This window comes from Momordica charantia, assembly GCF_013281855.1.
Source record: "Momordica charantia cultivar OHB3-1 chromosome 1 unlocalized genomic scaffold, Mcharantia_2.0 BLBB01000001.1, whole genome shotgun sequence".
Taxonomy (NCBI): Eukaryota; Viridiplantae; Streptophyta; class Magnoliopsida; order Cucurbitales; family Cucurbitaceae; genus Momordica; species Momordica charantia.
This window is the reverse complement of record NW_028275157.1, coordinates 4,824,229-4,842,054: the sequence shown is the minus strand read 5'-3', so window position 1 is coordinate 4,842,054 and position 17,826 is coordinate 4,824,229. Positions and strand designations below refer to the sequence as shown.

At 34.4% G+C, this 17,826-nt stretch overlaps 2 protein-coding genes and 1 long non-coding RNA gene across 14 annotated transcripts in view; 2 read left to right on the top strand and 1 right to left on the bottom strand.

Annotated features, from left to right (window-relative positions):
• Nucleotides 1-656: 656 nt before the first annotated feature.
• Nucleotides 657-3,762, bottom strand: LOC111025051 (transcription termination factor MTEF18, mitochondrial). Its single transcript, XM_088119461.1, has one exon. It carries the CDS (start codon nt 3,386-3,388, stop codon nt 1,607-1,609), a length of 1,782 nt encoding a protein of 593 aa, XP_087975587.1. The 5' UTR covers nt 3,389-3,762; the 3' UTR covers nt 657-1,606.
• A 2,176-nt stretch (nt 3,763-5,938) lies between these two features.
• Nucleotides 5,939-8,300, top strand: LOC111025052 (uncharacterized). Of its 2 annotated transcripts, XR_002603445.2 has the most exons (5): nt 5,943-6,218; nt 6,406-6,683; nt 6,930-7,005; nt 7,725-7,791; nt 7,926-8,300. It is a non-coding gene; the product is annotated as an uncharacterized LOC111025052 (long non-coding RNA). The 2 variants fall into 2 exon arrangements; XR_015789028.1 differs by having other exon boundaries at nt 5,939-6,218; nt 6,930-7,791.
• Nucleotides 8,301-16,569: 8,269 nt separating this feature from the next.
• Nucleotides 16,570-17,826, top strand: part of LOC111025049 (uncharacterized) — a 41,181-nt gene continuing 39,924 nt past the window's right edge. For 9 of the 11 annotated variants that reach the window (XR_015791520.1, XR_015791516.1, XR_015791518.1 and 6 more), the window contains exons 1-2: nt 16,570-16,711; nt 16,823-17,030. The gene's annotated coding sequence lies outside the window, so the exon portion shown is untranslated. Of the gene's footprint in view, nt 17,031-17,826 lie in introns of all 11 variants that reach the window. The other 2 variants (XM_088125199.1, XM_088125195.1) reach the window with 2 other exon arrangements.

Sequence of the window (17,826 nt, the reverse complement as noted above, 5' to 3'; positions counted from 1 at the left end):
ATTTTTCTGATAGGAAACTGCACTTTTCATTAAGATAAATAAAAAATAGAGCAAAAGCACGGGCATACATAAAAAAAAAAGTCCAACAGAAAAGCCCTAGTTAAGAAAAGACTTCCAATCTAAAAGAATATAACCTAACTAGTCAATTTTTAAAACTTTTGTTATATGTTACACTGAAGAAGGGGAAAACAATAACTCTTAGAATTATATGTGCCCAATGCAAAAATATATATATATATATATAGATAGATGTATACATCAATATATGTATGTATAGATACATATATACGTGTGCGTGTGTGTGTGTGTGTGTATATATATATATATATATATATATGTATATGTGTGTGTGTGTGTGTACACACACACACACACGTGTATATATATGTATATGTGTATATATATATATGCATGTATCTTGATATATATATGTATGTATGTATATATGTATGAATCTAGATATGTATGTATATATATATATGCATGCAGATAGAATGAACTAATTTTCATTAAGAGGAATGAAAATAAGACATTCAATGGAAGTACAAAATATGTATAATTATACGACCCAATCAACGGAAAAGACTAGAACAAAAGAAATAAAAGGGCAAAATGTACCCGAGCCTGGTCCACACCCCCTCAATGACCCATCGATATTCGAAATAATTCTCCAGTTTCTTTCCAACCAAATACTCTATACAATCGTCAAAAAAATCAATTGCCAACATAAATGGCGTTTATTCCAAAGTAAATACATTAGATTTCTAGTATGATATGAATCACCACAGTATATATACAAACAATACTTCCGACGGGCCAGTCCCAAGATGTATTCTCCTAACAGCAAAAGTTCAAAGGACTGCTATTTCTTCGTCTCAACTTGACAACCGAAACTACACTCGCATGGGCAATTACGAAACTCTGCAGTAATATATTCTAAAAGCTCCTACTCTTTGTCTTCCTAAGTTAAATAAACAGTTCCAAAGTTGTGCATGAAGAGAGATACTTGAATACTACAGAACATGTTTATGGACATTTAGACATGTATTTGAAATATGTTAAAGGCAGCAGACACTGGTACCATCCTCAAGATGTATCAACATAAAAACTACCCAAAATACTAATGATTTGATCAGCAACACGGTTTCGATAAAGCGCACAAGATATACCTCTACAGAGGATTTCTGATCCAGAGCATGAAGAATATGTATCAAATTGCCATGATTAGTAAATATTACGTTAAATGAAGTTGGGATCGGTAGCGGACAAAACAATGTTGTGTTACAATGCCCTAAGAGGACTACCAAAACCAGCAAAAGTTGAACCAAATAAAGGTCAGATGGAAATAACTGAAGTGGGAAAGAATTTTCAAAGGCTGCAACAAAAAACATTTATCATGTTAGACTTACTTTGTGAAGATGATACAACACTTCAAAATTTGATGTCATTTCTTTGAATATGGAAAAGCAGCTCAAGTTAAATAGAAACATCAAACTTTTCCATCATAAAAAGGCCAAAATTTCTCATCTTTGCAGCACATTTAGCCGTTAATTCGATGAATTCCAGACATCGATTGGTACAAAGAATATTTTAGAGTGAAACTAGTCTAATGAGTGAGACATGACAAAGAATCTGAATATATTTCTCTCTTCAATTTCTGCCAAAATTCGACGCCCTGGGGATGATGATTCACATACTGTCTTAGAAATGTATTTTCTGAACACGCTATAATAGTGCTCAACGCCAATGTTGGGTCTGCTGTTCCTTGCTCCTTGAGCCAAGTATACATTGAGAACCTTAGGGTGACCCTTTGAGTCGTATAGGAAAGATAGGAAGGGAAATTTACTAACGATGACACAGGGTACCCCAAATCATTTAGAAGAAAATCAATCTTTTCTTCTATTTTATCTTTAGTTTGGTTAAGAATTTGCGGAGAAACTTCAATCATTTTGTAAACATCCTTCTCATCAATGCCAGCTTTAATAATACAATCGAAACGCTCTTGGAGCTCTGCTCCCTTCCCTCGAAACACCTTGAGTGCTTCTTTCATCTTACTCGAGTTCTCTTCCAGTCCTAATTTCAACAAGAACTGAGTTTTCTGTTGCTTCGATCTTTTAAGCTCTCCGGCGACCGGTAGTGGTGTAACTCTTGTACCAAGCTTCCAGTTCTTCAATTCTTCTGGATTCTCTAAGATAAATTGACAAAGCCGTTTCTTCCCAACATTCAAGTTAGCAAGCAAGCTGTTAGTCTTTTTCAGAGTATATGATCCCAATAGCAAGGGTTGAGACCGGACAAGGTATCCTATCTCTTCCACGCCCATGTCTATTTCATTGAAGAACGAAAGGCATCGCCTTATATTTGAAACGAACTTACCAACTCGGATTTGAGGGAATTGCATGAACATAGAACATATCTGGATCATTGAGGATCCCATTTTCAGTAAGAACCCGATTAAGGAAAGTGATTTACTTCCTGAATCCTCAAACAAAAAATCTGGATGTTGGCTGATTAAATCACCCAATTTCTCATTACTGCAGCCCATCTTCTGAAACCAGAAAAGAAGCCCAAGAATTTGCTTCCAGTTATAGGAATTACCATCTATCAGCTGTTCTTCAACCCAGCTAGATTCAAATCCAATGTTCTTCAATTTGTCTAAAACCTTCACAAACCCCTCATTAACACCTCCAACCAATAGATAGGGGCTACATACAACAAATTTAACAACGGTAGCTTGGCTGAGATCAAGTTCCTCATACGCTCTTAACTTCGACAGCAAAACACCATAGTCATACCGAAATATCTGAGTTGCCTCCTTATAAATCTTCCCTATCTTATTTTGTTCAACACCATAGTTACACAAAACACGGTAGTTCTCGAGCAACAAACCATCATCATTCAAAAACATCAATTCCCGCGGAAGAAAGGCATTATATTCTGCAGGATGCAAACCCGCACTCTCAAAGAAAGGCTCAAATTCGTTAATCGGATGGTAACGCAAAAACCGAGTAATCGACCGCCCAATGTCGCCGTCATTCTCCACTTTTCCCAAAAGTTTTTCAAGAAAGAGAGGTGAGTTTTTACTCATATTCTCTGCATCCATAAACTGAACGCCCCTAGTAGAATGCAAATACTCCAATAACGCAGCCTGGGCTTCCTTCCTGGTGGCCCGAGAAATCCGATGGCCGTTTCGGCCACTCCTAGTCGGAACCCCCCCGAAATTTTCACATTCTCCAGCTTGGTGAGCCCTTTTAGTTCGGTAAAATCTAGGGTTCCGGGCGGCCGGGGAAGACCCAATTTGCGAAGACAAGATTCGAACTAAGTTAAACTTGTTATCAGCAATAATTGAAGAAACCATGGAAAGTGTTCTGAGTTTTTGCAAGTAGGACATGATACACGGTGCACGCAGGTCAAGCTCATTACAGAATCAAAAAATGAAATTTCGAAGGGGTACCTCTTGAAAATGAAATTCAGCAGTTGAGATTGAAGTCTGATGATTTAGTGAAGATTGAGCGGAAAAATGAAAGGGGCGCCCGGGGGATAGAATTTGGGTCAGCACCGGAGGGAGGGTGCTGCGGATCTGCTGCAGGTCGTTGAGTCTGGTCGTCGCTCGCCGTCAGAGGAGGCCCACTGCCGGCGCAAGGCGTCGCCGGAGGAGGGATTGTAGAGAGTGCTGGTTTCACGAACGGCGTGGACAACTGAGAGAGTGGAAATTTTATTTTCTTTAGGGTTCCTTTTTCTTTGGTTTGACCAAGGGCTTTACGGCACTTGGGTGGAGATTTTGTTTTTTCAATTTTATTTTTACCCCAAGGGAATTTGAACTCGCTACTATTGGATCGTGCCTTGACCGGTTGAGTTCAAGCTAAAGTTATGATTGGGAAAAATTTTCTAGTCCTATGAAAATCTTCTCTATTTTCATTAATGTGATATATGACATTATTATATAAATAAAATAATATAGTGGACCTGCAGTATTTTAAAAATGAGAAATAGTACTTATTATATTCTTGTAAGATAACATTTAAAGATTACATACCTCCAATCATTGCAATCAAATTTAGAAATCAATTAAAAGATCACATCGTTGCTAGCCTATCAAATGCTTTAATCAGTGTCGTGATGGGAAATACAGGCTATTTAATGTTGGTTCTTAATCGTCGCGGAATATCTGTATACAATGTATATGAGAAGCGACATCAAATCTATATCTATATCTATATCTATAGTATATATAAAAGGTGGGATGAGGAGAAATTTTTTAGGTCAATTTTACCCTTCTTTCCTAACTCATTTTTATAAAAGTTTGATGGCAAATTTGTCATTTACCTCCCCTACTTTCTTTCCCTCTCTCATTCCCATGCCCACTTCTCCCATTTATCTCTGTTTTTTTTTATTTGAAAATATTTTATGTCCTTCTTACATTCATTTATCTTAATTCTCTTATTTCTTTCACATTTACTCTCCATTCATTTTTTCTCTACCATCCAAATGCATTACTCAAATTAACCTACCCAAATAACCATTTATCTTTTTTTTTCTTTTAAAATTCTAATTTCACTTAATATTGTATTTAAAATGTTTAGAATAGGAAAAGTTTTATCATCTATTTAATTTATTTTTTACTCATAGAATTTGAAGTGTTTTTCTCTCCTCTCTCCCTCTTCTATATAATTAACTCTATATACAATTTTTGCCCTCTCATTATAACTCTTTTCACTTTTCTTTTGATCGCAACTGTATCATTTAAATACAAACTTTCCTTCTCTCAATTTATCTCTTCTCTCCGTCATGATCCCACCCCTCTAAATTCCCCTATTTTCTCTCACTAATCTTCTCTCTCTTAATTATTCTTTCATTATTTTTATCTTTCTCATTGATTTTTTTTTCACTCCTTTCATCTACCACATACTCTCTCGCAATCCTTTCATCTTCCTAACCCCCTTCCAATCCATATATAAATATGTGTCCTCTCTTTCTCATGCCAACCAAAAATCAAGAGGTGGTGGATGAAACAAAGTGGAAAATTTCCAAGTGGTGTGAAGGTATGAAGATTACTCTCTTGCTTTAGCAACGACAACAACAATGCACATATGGGTGATCGAGAGGAGAATTGATAGTGAAGAGAAACCAAATTAAAGCTGAGTTGATGGCATCGGTTCACTTTCCACAAATTTATCATTGTTCAGATTGAAAGAAATTCTAGAGTACGATGTGTCGAGATGGTGGTCGATGGAATCGAGATAAAACAAAATTCGATCATTCTCATAATTTGGATAATAAGAATGCTTATTAGTTTGATTTTTATTTATTTTTTTAAAGTGATGCTTTTGATTTATATATGTGAAATGTTGTAATTATTTTTACAAAGTTAGGGCAAAATTTTTTTTTTTATCCCTCTCAATATCATCAGGTTGGACCTTTTAGGGTTTACTCTTTCTCTCACTCTTACCTTTCTTTTTCATTCTAGAATGAACAAACTCAATGATTTAACGTCACACAATTTAACAAAGATAAAATGTAATATGATAATTTATAATCAAGAAAATTAGAGGTAAATTAAGAACGTTCATTCATTAAAAAAAAACTTGCACGTTGGTGCTTTTTCATCTTTCTTACACTTCAAATTTGTACTTACTTTCCATGCTAATCTTTCAACATTTTCTTTTATTACAACAATATCATACCTTGAATTTATATTTATATATAATCACTTTCTTTCTTTAAAATGATAATATTATAAACTTAAAAAACACTATTTGTTTTACTTTAATTTAGAACTACAAGATTCTACGTGCCTTTTTCTGACCAGTGGTGAAAAAAAACAAAACAAACAAAAATGTTTGATTTTTTATTTTTTTAATGATAGGATTTGAAAGAAAAATTCATTAAATCCAGTCATTAAAGAGAGGAGATGTTTTGGAATTTTGGGAAACAAGAGAAAAAGAAAGAAAAATAAAAGATAAAAAAACAAAAAAAAAAAACCCTGAGCCCCCATCTCATTCCCTCTCCCCTCCTTTCGTGAAACCCAAAGCGGTCACCCTTCCTCCCTTCTACAGCGACCTAGCACCCACGCCAACGGCAGCAGCAGCGCAGCTAATCTTCGGTGACCCATGGCTGCGGCAGCGACTTTACAAGTGCGCACGACCCAATTAGACGAACCCCAACGACTTCTTGATGACGGGCGCAACTCCAGTGGCTCCTCGCCGTCCGTTGCTCATGAGGTTATGTTCTAATTTAAACATTTTCTTCGCTTTTGTTGTTCGGTCATGGATTGTTGTAATAACTCTACTTGATTTAGAGGTATCATTAGCGAATTCGAATTCGTTATCTTCGTTCCTCAGTTCTCTGCACCCATTTCGCTCTTTGTTTCATTCAAATTCGGCTTCTCTCCCTATCTGTGCTGTGCAGATCGATATGGCGACTCTTTTCCAGGGGCTTGGAGCTAGGAAGGCTCTGTCACCTCCAAACTCCTTAGATTCCAATAAATTCCTGCCCAGATCGCTCTTTGCTTTCAATACTTTCTCTCATCGTTCTCCTTTAATTTCGTTTACGAGGGAATTCGAGGATGTAATCTCACCGCAGCTTGTTTTGGTTTGATTTAGAGAGGAATCTGATGGAAACGTTAACCATGTTCTAAAACCAAGAATCTCCCTCAGAACGAGAATTTGATCACTAATGCAGTTGCAGTAAGTCACTTACCCTGCAGTTTTTTTTTTCTTTTTGCTTTATGTTCTTATTGTTTAATTAAGCTACAATTTCTACTGATATTCGATTGATACCTATATTGTTCATGTGGGTGCACTACTACTACAAACTTGTTTAGTGTTTTTACTCCTTCCCTTATGTTTGCAAATTTGTCAAATATTGTGTCATCTAATTTGCCCTTTGTTGAAGATAATTCACTATTTATCTTTTTTTTTTTTTTTAATTAGGTGGTTGGGGTGGATAGTTGTTAAAATCTATAAACGAAAGTGATATCTTGAAGGCCTTGTCATTGCTTCCCTACTAGTGAGTATTAATTTCTTTCTCCATCAATTCTTTCTCAATTAATTAATTAAGAGGTTTGAAAAGTTTGTTTGGGAAGGGTTATAACAGATGTTTCTCTCATTGTCTCTTATTTTATCTAATAACTAAGGCTAAGCATCCTGTAAACTTATGCTTGGTTAACATTTTAAACGGTACTTTTATTTTTTCAGAGTTGTGGTTACATAGAGTTCTTGATTAACGATTTTAGTTTTTCTAATTTCTATTAGGAATGAAGATTCTTTATATCATATTGTTTACTACTATGCACCTTTTGAAAATTTTAACTTCGTGAAATGAAGTTATGAGTGAAAGTAAAAATTCTTCTCCAAAATAATAGTACAAAGTCCCTGGACAAGAGAAAAATAATTGAAGCTTATCTAGAAATGAATCTAAGAAGGAAAAACATGCTATCAGGAGGATTTTTCTAATTTGTTGAACATTTTATTGGTATAAACCTTGTACCAAGATGCGGCCCAAGTCATGAACCAAAAGATTAGTTTACATTCACAGTTACATTGTTTATTCAGTTTGAGATTTGTTTCTCGTGTATTTTTCCTCATTTTTTTTTATTTCATGTCTTCAATATAACAATTTTTTAAACGAGAGAGCATAAAAAGTATGATGACCTGGTTTGTTATAAATTTTTAGTTGTTCTTGATTATTCACATATTTTGTTACTTTTTGTAATATATATTTTAAAGATTTTTTAGTAGGATCGTACATTCTTACCAGAAATTTGAATCCTCGCCCAGATTATTAGTGTTTGAGGTAAATTTTCTGATTTAAATTCTTTTGATATGCTTTATAACTATTTAACTGCTGTAGTTCAGTATTTTTTTTCCCATTTTCTCATATTGGATTCTCTATCTAACATATATGTATGCTTTTTTGTTTATGTCAAGATGAATGAAGAGAAGTTCAGAAGTCATTTGAGTGGCAACTATGGATGTTGGTTTTACCCTTATACAATCAACAAGGTTAGCTTTTACATGTGGTTCAATCCAAAAAAGGTGTATACCCAAGCCGAACTTGATGAGGTACGGGATGAGTGGGTTGGATTCATTGTGAACTACGTTTAGTTGGATAGAGATAGTAAATATAAATATAATTTTATTACTTTAGCTTTTAATATGTAAAGTCCTGAACCATTTATGTATCTTCATATCCATTGGTTGTATCAGTGGGCTACATTTCGCTCAGTTTGTTCATTATTTTAACACTTCTTAATGAATTAAATTATTACTTAATGAATTAGATAATAGAGAATGATTGATGTACGTTGTGTGTGTTTTGGTGGTTAGATTGTGTTGGAGCTTATAAAAGTATTGGTGTTGGATGACTCAATTATGTAGTTGATCTATTGATTATATTGTACGATTTTTTTTTGCTAGAAATATTTTGATATAGGTTTTGCAGATATTTTGATATAGTATATACAAAATTTAATTAATATTTTTTATGCAAGTTTTTGTAAGTATACATTAATATTTAATATAAACAATATCAGTTACGAAGTAACAATGTCGGTTATTGCAATGTCGGGTCAGTTGGGAACCGCTATCGTACATCAACCGACATCATACTCTACGATGACACGTGATTCCATGTCAGTTGTGAACCGACATTAAAATAACTACAATGTCGGTTAACAACTGACATCATCGAAAAACCGACATCGTTGGCTACGATGACACTTGATTCGATGTCGATTGTCAAATCGACATCATATATATCTGATGTCAGTTCAAAACTGACATTAAAGACCAGTTTTGTTGTAGTGAGAAGAGAGATGCCAATGGAAAGCTTCAGACTTTAAGGCTTGACTCGTGGCAAAGGGTTATACCTAGCATGAGGGAGTTGATTATGAAGAAACTTTCTCCACCGTTGTCATGTTGAAGTTTATCTGCATTCTCTTAGCCATTGCTACATATTATGACTATGAGACGTGAGAAATGGACGTCAAGACAGTTTTTTTGAATGACTATCTTGATGAGAGCATTTACATGGCTCAACTAGAAGGATTCATAAAACAGAGTCAAGAGGAAAAAATTTGCAAGCTTAAGAGATCTATTTATGATTGAAACAAGCGTCAACAGTATTGTGACTTTCCTAGTTTTATACGTTGATGGCATCCTACTCATTGGGAATGATGTAAGTTTTCTCATCGACATTAAAAAACTAGCTGGCAACACAATTTCAAATGAAAGATTTGGGAGCGCACAACATTGCTGATTCGTTTACAAAGGCTCTCACAACTAAAGTGTTTGAGGGTCATCTAGAAAGTCTAGGTTTACGAGACATGTGTCATTTAGTCTAGGGCAAGTGGGAGATGTTATTAGGTATATTGTATGCCTTAATTCATTGTAATACTTGTACATCCCACTCGTTTTCGGACAAGTGGGAGATTGTTGGGTTTGGTGCTCTTAGCTCGTGTATTTATAATTTATGAATAAATTATTTATTCAATAAAGAGTTATTTTATTATTTCTTTGCATGACTTGTAATCCAATAAACTATCGTATTCCAATAAACTAACCTCCAAGGTTATTTAGTATAACTGGAACAATATATATTTGATATACATAATATATTTAATATACAATGTATATATTTGATATACATTATATATTTAATATATACAGTATATATTTGTTATACAATATATATTTAATATACAAGGTATATATTTGATACATAGTATATATTTAATATCCAATGTATATTTTTGATATACGGTATATATTCGATATACAAGTGGATAATGTTCTAGTAATAACCTAAATAGTCTATATTATATGAATAACGTTGGATACCTTATCCTGGTAACACTATGGATACGACCCACTTTGTAATAGCTACAAAAGACTTTATCTAGGTCGTTCATGTAGAGACATGTGAGTGGGGGTATCCTATACAATGAGTTTGTATAAGATCAGACCGCAAAATAATTAATTATTGGTTTTAACACCGTTAGTCAATAGATTGTTATCTCATAGGATGACTAGGTAACTTGATCTTAATCTTGAGTGAGTTATGGACTCCTGCCTATAAGGAATCGTCCTTTGATTTGTATGGGTGAGAGTGACCTGGGTTGCTGACTCAATAATCCTATCATTTTGGGGACGAGATCAAGTGAGGAGCTGAGAACATAACTACATAAGATGAAAATCACTCCTTCCTGACTTTAGGGAAGTAGATGAGTGTTCCCTTACATGCTGACTCCGAGACTTGAACAAGGGGCCCACCCTCTCACTAGCCCATAGGGGTGTTCATCAGTCGGTCGGATTGATTTTTAGGGCTAAATCGACGCCGACCAACACATTGTCGATTATCAGAAACGGAAATCGACCGACCATCAAAGTTGCTTTCCCACCGACCGACTAACAGACGCTTTGGTTGGTCGGTTTCCGACAAATTAAACCGACAATTGAGTAGGACTACTGCAACGACATGGATGATCGATGAGTGTGGCATGTGGGTGGGGCTGCTACGTGAACTGAGCGGGGGCGAGATCCTTGGTTGCGGCAATATAGGGACGCCGACGAAAGGAAAAAATTGGTTCCTTGTACTTCTGAGAGAAAAGATGGGAAGAAGGGAGGGGAGAAGAGAAAGATGGTGGAGAACGGGAGGACAAAACAACCTTGAGAAGAAAGATGATTGCAATGTAGAAAAAGAGAAGGGAACAGAGAAGGATGATGGAAAATGAAAGTGAAGAGAGAGGAAGACACAATATTGAACAAAAAAAAATATTGGGTGGTTTTGAGAAAACCGGCATACGATTTTCTCAAAACAACCCAAAGTACATATGGTAGTGCATGAAAAGTAGTGCATATTAATGGTAGTGGCGTGTGGCAGTGCATGAATTGACAAGTATTTAATGACTTTTTTTTTTTATAATATATGAATAGTTGGTCGGTTTCGGTCAGGTAGCTTATTTCCCATTCTCCGACCGACCGCGCCGAATGTACTATGGCTAAAACCAACCGATCAATGTTGGTTCGGTCGGTTTTGGTCGGTCGGGGTGGTTTTTAGGTGATGAATGTTCACCCCTACTGGTCCGAGAGGGAATTTCGATTATTGGTTGGACCATAACTGAGTTTTTCATTAGAGGAGCAGTAGTATTTAAGGAACAAGATGTAACTCAGGGGTAAAACGGTAATTTGACCCAGCTAGAGTTACGAGCACTCGTGAAGGATCGACTTGCTGTTAATGGTCGTACATCCGTGGACACGAAAATATTTTGTAGTGAGAAGAATGCAGCTACAAGTCTTTAGTGGAGTGACCCGCAGTTAACGGATATTGATTAACTCGGTTAATGAGTTTGATTGATTAATCTCGTATCGTTGAAGCTTCTGATCTGTAGGTCCATTAAGTCCCCTTGCTAGCTCACAAAGGGTAAAACGGGGATCAATATTTGATATACAATGTATATATTCGATATATAATGTATATATATACAGTATATATTCGATATACAGGTGGATAATATTCCAATAGTAACATAAAGAGTCTATAGTATATGGATAAGGTTGGGTACCTTATCCTGGTAACACTATGGTTATGACCCACTTTGTAATAGTTACAAATAACTTGATCCAAGTCGTTCGTGTGGAGACATGCGAGTGAGGGTATCCTATACAATTAGTTTATATGAGACCGAACCATGAAATAATTAATCTTTAGCTGTAACACAGTTAGCTAATAGATTAATATTTCAATAGGATGACTGGGTAACTCGATCTCAATCCTGAGTGAGTTATGAACTCCTGTCTGTTAGGGCTCATCCTTTGATTTGTTTGGACGAGAGTGGCCCGAGTGGTCGACTTAATATTCCTACCATTTTGGGGACGAGACCAAGTGTGAAGTTGAGAACATAACTACACAAGATGGAATTCACTCTTTCCCAACTTGTGGGTAAGTAGATGAGTTTTCTCTTAACTACTCCAAGACTTGAACAAGAGGCCTCACCCTTTCACTGGCTCGAGAGGGACTTCCGGTTATTAGTTGGACCATAACTAGGTTGTTCATTAGAGGATCAGCGGTACTTAAGGTACAAGATATAACATAGGGGTAAAACGGTAATTTGACCCAGCTGTGGTTATGAACACTCGTGAAGGATTGACTTATCGTCAATGGTCAAATCCATGGCTGCAAAATATTCTACAGTGAGAACTGTGCAGCTGTGTGTTGTTAGTGAAGTGACCGACAGTTAACGAATGTTGATTAATTTGGTTAATGAGTTTAATCAATTAATCTCGTATCGTTGGAGCTTCTAATTTGTATGTCCATTAGGTCCCCTTGCTAACTCGTAAAGGATAGTTAGAACATTTAGTTTTGAAAAAAATTTGAATTGTTCAATTTCATTAAAGGAAATTAAGGTTAATTGTATGAGATGCCATTAATATAATGTATGTTGATACATTATAATATAAAGTTAATTTTGAATTGGATTCAAAATGATGAGAGAGATAAATATTAGAATTTTTTGATTCTAATCTAGTTGATTAATTTAAGTTTAATTGAATTAAATATGATTTAATTAAATTAATGTGATATATTAATTTGGTTAAATTAAATTAGATTAAATTCAATTCAATTAATAATTTTTTTTAATTAATTAAATTAGATTTAATTAATTAAAATTGTTTTATTAAAATAAAAGAAAATAAAAGGAAAAAAAGAAAGAAAAAGAAAATGGGAGGAAACCTCCCCGAGTGAAAAGTGGGGAGGTTTTCTCACTTCCCACCTTTAATGGCGTGGGAAGTGGGGAAGTGAGTGAGGAAGTGGTGACTTCCCCCTCCTCCTTCCCTATAAAAGGGAGGTTCTCCCGTTTCTTTTCGGGTTGTCGGAACGTCGGTTGATAGAGTTTCCGAAACTCTAACGAGAAAATTTCTCTCTTGATTTCTCAATTTCCCTTTCAATTATAAGACGGTTCCCACAAACCGAGTTCTTAACAACCTGAGGATAGTGAGGAAGACTTTATGGTGGTGTTGGTGTCTACGACGAAAGAGAAAGTAAATGAAGCTGAAAACGAGCTTGGAAGGGATAATTTTAATTTAATTTAATTAATTATTTAAATTGATTTATTAAATTAAATATATATTAGTTTTGTTAATGATGTTTTTATCATAATTAACAAAACTATCACTTACGAGCATTTTTTTGGGAAGTGGTGAGGTGGAGAGTGGGAGGTTGCTTCCCCTCCTCTCTCCTCCCTCTTGTTGTAAAAAAAAAAAAACACAAGAGTTTTGTGTTTTGAGTTGGTTTTCCCCTGGAAAAAATCAAAATCATACTGCAAACAACAATCTTTCTCATAATCTTGCAAAAATCAGGAAGTTCCCTTTCGTTTTCTTTCCAAGGAGGATCTCACAATCCGATTCTTGTTGCTAGAGTCATAGCAAGGAAATCTCGTGGTGGTGTTTTATTGTTCGTGCGATTGTATTCGTTTGTACGTGCCAAACCAAAATCCGGGTTCGAGGAAGAAGAATTCCCAACGGTCTTCAAATGTAAGTTATCTTCCTCCCGTAAGTCTTAACCTTCATCTAAGAATAGAATAGGTTCTGTTTTTAAAACCAGTTATGTAATGTTTTTAAACCGAGTCGAATCATAAGAGATTGACTGCTTTCGCTTGGGATTCGATCCCTTCATAAGCGTGATTGACGTTGCATTCACATTAGGAGGCAAGCACGAGGTGTCAAAAAAGTGCATCACAGCCCGGTAAGAACCATTCCCCACAACACTCCAAGCAGCTTTAAAAAAGACCCCACTGAAAATCTATCAGGGTTAAGAGCCTTCCCACTGCTCATAGAAAATAAGACCTCCTTAATCTCCAATGCGGTCACTGGACGACACAAGTTAGCGCTACACTCAGCCAGCCAAACAAAATCAAGGATCTTAGCGAGCCGATCAGTCAAATCACGATAGCCCACAGGATCAGACCCCAGTAGATCACGATAAAAGCGAACCACCATCCGAGCAATCTTAGAATGAGCAGTAACCTATTGGCCTACAACATCGATCAACGAAGCTAACTCATTCCGAACAACCCTGCCTCGAACACTCCGATGGAAGAAAGCAGAATTCTGGTCACCTATAGAAAGCCACTGGACCCGAGACTTTTGACGAATCGACGCCTTATATTTTGAAATAAAAATACATGTGGTGCTATATTAGGCACTTAGTTAATGTGATGGCTAAAATTATGGCATGATTTAATTTTAAGTACATAATTTTAACAAAAACAATTCTTAACTTTTAAATTACCAAGATTGAATATATCAAAATTTGAATATACTTTTATTTTGGTTAGAAAAAAATAAATAATCAATATAGCGAAACAGTTTTAATATTCTTTAATTACCCTTAATGCATAAATTATTATAATTTAGACCCATTTTTAAATTTAAATTAATATTTTGGTTCTCTTTAGTTATTTACTTTATTTTTTTTAGTTTAATCTATCTTATTTTAATATTTTAAAAACATATGCAAAATTTTTTAAATAATATATAGATTATAATAAAATAGATATTAAAGATCTTGAACTAAAATTACAATTTTTTTTAAAAAATTACTGCATGAATTAAACTTGTTACTTTAATTTTCTATTTTCAAATTGTTTTAAAAAAAAAGAACACTATTATATTTTAAGATTTATTGATAAAGATTTGTTCAATCTTAAATCAATTAAGATTGTTTTTATAAAAGAATATATATTTATTTAATGTTATTTTTGTCCACTAGTTACGGAAGGAAAAAATAACAATTTTAAAAATGGGTAATCGTAATGGGTAGCAAAAATATTTTATGGGTTTTGAAAAACGTCACCAACTTTTCAAAATTTCAAATATAGCAAATTATTTGAATTTTTATTTTTGGAATTTTTATTATTTCAATTTTGTCCCATATGATATATGATGTATATCTATATCTGATATACATCAAATTTATATCTGATATACATTTGATGTATATCATACATCAAATCTATATCTGATATATATTCGATGTAAATTTGTATATGATACACATCCAATCTGTATCTAATGTACATCCGATGTAACTCTGATATACTTCCGATATACATTCAATGTACCCCTAATATATAGTATCGTATCAGATATACCCATGATATACATTATTAGATATACCACTGATACCTCAAATTTATGTATTATACATATAATATATATATATATATATAATTTATGATATACTAAATATATTTCCAACTGATATACTAAATATAAGGTATATCAAATGTTTTATTTTTAGTGGTATATCAGCTATTTAAATTCTAGTTTACCATTTCAATTTGTTGATTAATATACTAATATTATCAACAATGTTGATTACTATATCACTACTACTTATTCAATATTAATATTAATTAGATATTAAATATAAGAGATATCAATTGTTTAAATTTATAAACTTGTCTTTTCAGATGTGATGGTTCATGTAAACCTTTTATATAATAACTTTATATTTCAAAAATAAAAATAAAAAATTTTGCACCATTGAATTCATCGGAAAAAAATATTGGATATAATAGTATTATATCAACACACATGTATCATAGTTATATTAGTGGTAAATTAGAAGCATATTAAGTAGATATAATGGTTATATCAGAGTTATATAAGTGATAAATTAGAAGCATATTAAGTATATATCAAATATATATCAGTGTTATATTAGTGGTAAATTATATAATCATATAAGAAGTTATATCAGTAGATACCATAGTTATATCAGTGGTATATAATTTGTATACCAATGATAAATTAGATACATATCACATATATATGTATTGTATCAGCATGGTAAATCAATTGTTATCATACGTATACCAGTAGTAAGACATGTTAGAAGTTGAGTAGATATCATGGTTATACCAGAAGTAAATCAATTGTATATCATTATTATATCAGTGGTATATCAGAGATATATATCAGTGCTTATTTTACTAAATTTTTTTGCCATATTTGCAAGTGCCCCTTCAAAAATCAATTAAGATTATATATAAATAAAGATTAATAAACATTTTGTATAATATATATTAACTTATGATTTTACGGGGTGATAGTTAGAGTTAACGAAATCGACCTTTAAATTTTCTTTATCATATATATTTTAAATTTTGTTTTTTTTTTCTATTTAAATAAATCTTCTAAAACCAGTGGTATGCACCTACAAATTTTCAAATTAGGCGGTTATTTCTTAAAACGGTGTGTGCACACGGAAGTTTTCAAATTGGTTCTTTTTTTTCAACAAAGACTTTTTATTAAAAGAACTTAAACGCATTGAGGCTACATAATTTTGATGGTCAGCTTCAACACGCTGATAGGGAAAAAAAGAAAAATCAATTAGCCATAGACACTATGTCCGAGACGAAGCGCCTCTCTTGTCAACGCATGGGCCCTTCATTGGATTCCCTAAAGACATGCTGGAAAGAGATTTTGGAAAACAATCGAGAAAGGGTTCTGATATCCACAATCCAATTTGCAACATCATCTTCCCTTTTAGTGACTTCACATATCAAATTGGCGGTTTCCATAGAATCTGATTCAATCAGCACCTGCTTCAGCCCTAAGTGTAGAGCTAATTTCATCCTTTCACGAATTGCACGGATTTCCACCAGCTGAGGACTCCTTCCTGCGTGAACATCTATCATTGCTACAACAATGTTCGATCTATCGTCTCAGATTAGAACCCCTATGCCTGAGTTGTAATTTACACAAGTCCCGATTTTTTTTTTTTATTTTTTTTATTTTGAATAGCGTTTCTATCATTCCAGATTGCCCAACAAGTGAGACCTACGAGAGTTAATTCGGCTTGGGATAGAATTTGCATCCATGCTTACCATCGCTCGAAGAAACATCCGTTGAAATTTCATCCCATCTCAATGGTTGGGGAGCAACTTATTCCAAATTAGTCTAGATCGTTGCAACCCACCAAAGCGTGATCCACAGATTCCTCCTTTTGCAAGCACACCGGACAAATAGGTAACACCTCCGTACCTTTTTCCTCAAATTTGACATAACTGGAATTATATTTTGACACACCCTCCATATGAACATCTTTACCTTTGGTGGTAAATTGATTTTCCAGAAAAATTGCCAGCATTCCTCATTATTATCACTTGTAGATTGTACGAACAACTTGTGTCTCATCGCCATTTTGTAGCCACTCCTAACTAAGTATAAGCCATACTTGTTATAATGCCATATCCATCTGTCCACCGCTCCCAAATTGCTTAGGGGAATTTCTGAAATTACTTCCACATCTTCCTAAAAAAATCTCCCTTAATTTTACCATGTCCTATTGCTTTTGAAGGGTGATGAAATCCACCACCCGAGGCTTCCATGTAGGATTCCGATTAGTAGATATCAGCCTAAAAGTAGATTCTTTCAGGATCCATGGGTCTTCAAAAAACTCAAGGGCTGTTCCACTCCCCACCACATTCCACAGCCCCAATTTGAGCAAATCTCTGCACCAAACCATACTCCGCCAAAAATAAGAAGAATGAGCCCCATAGTTTGTTTCCAGTAGGGAGCACTCAGTGCCATAAATACCATAACTTTTGCAACTAAGAGATTGGGTGGATGGATGAGCCACCAGAGTTGTTTTGCAAGAAGCACCTTATTGAAAAGTTCCAAATCATGAAAATTTAGACCACCAAATTCCTTAGACCAACACATTTGATTCCAACTCATCCAGTGAATTTGCTTTTTTGTTTCGTTTGAGCCCCACTAGAACCTAGCCATTGCGCGAGAAAAGATCCTCACAAAAAGAAGAAGG

What these genes read in the sequence shown, in the direction of transcription:
- LOC111025051 (XM_088119461.1), bottom strand. Translation starts at nt 3,388, where the DNA reads ATGTCCTACTTGCAAAAACTCAGAACACTTTCCATGGTTTCTTCAATT.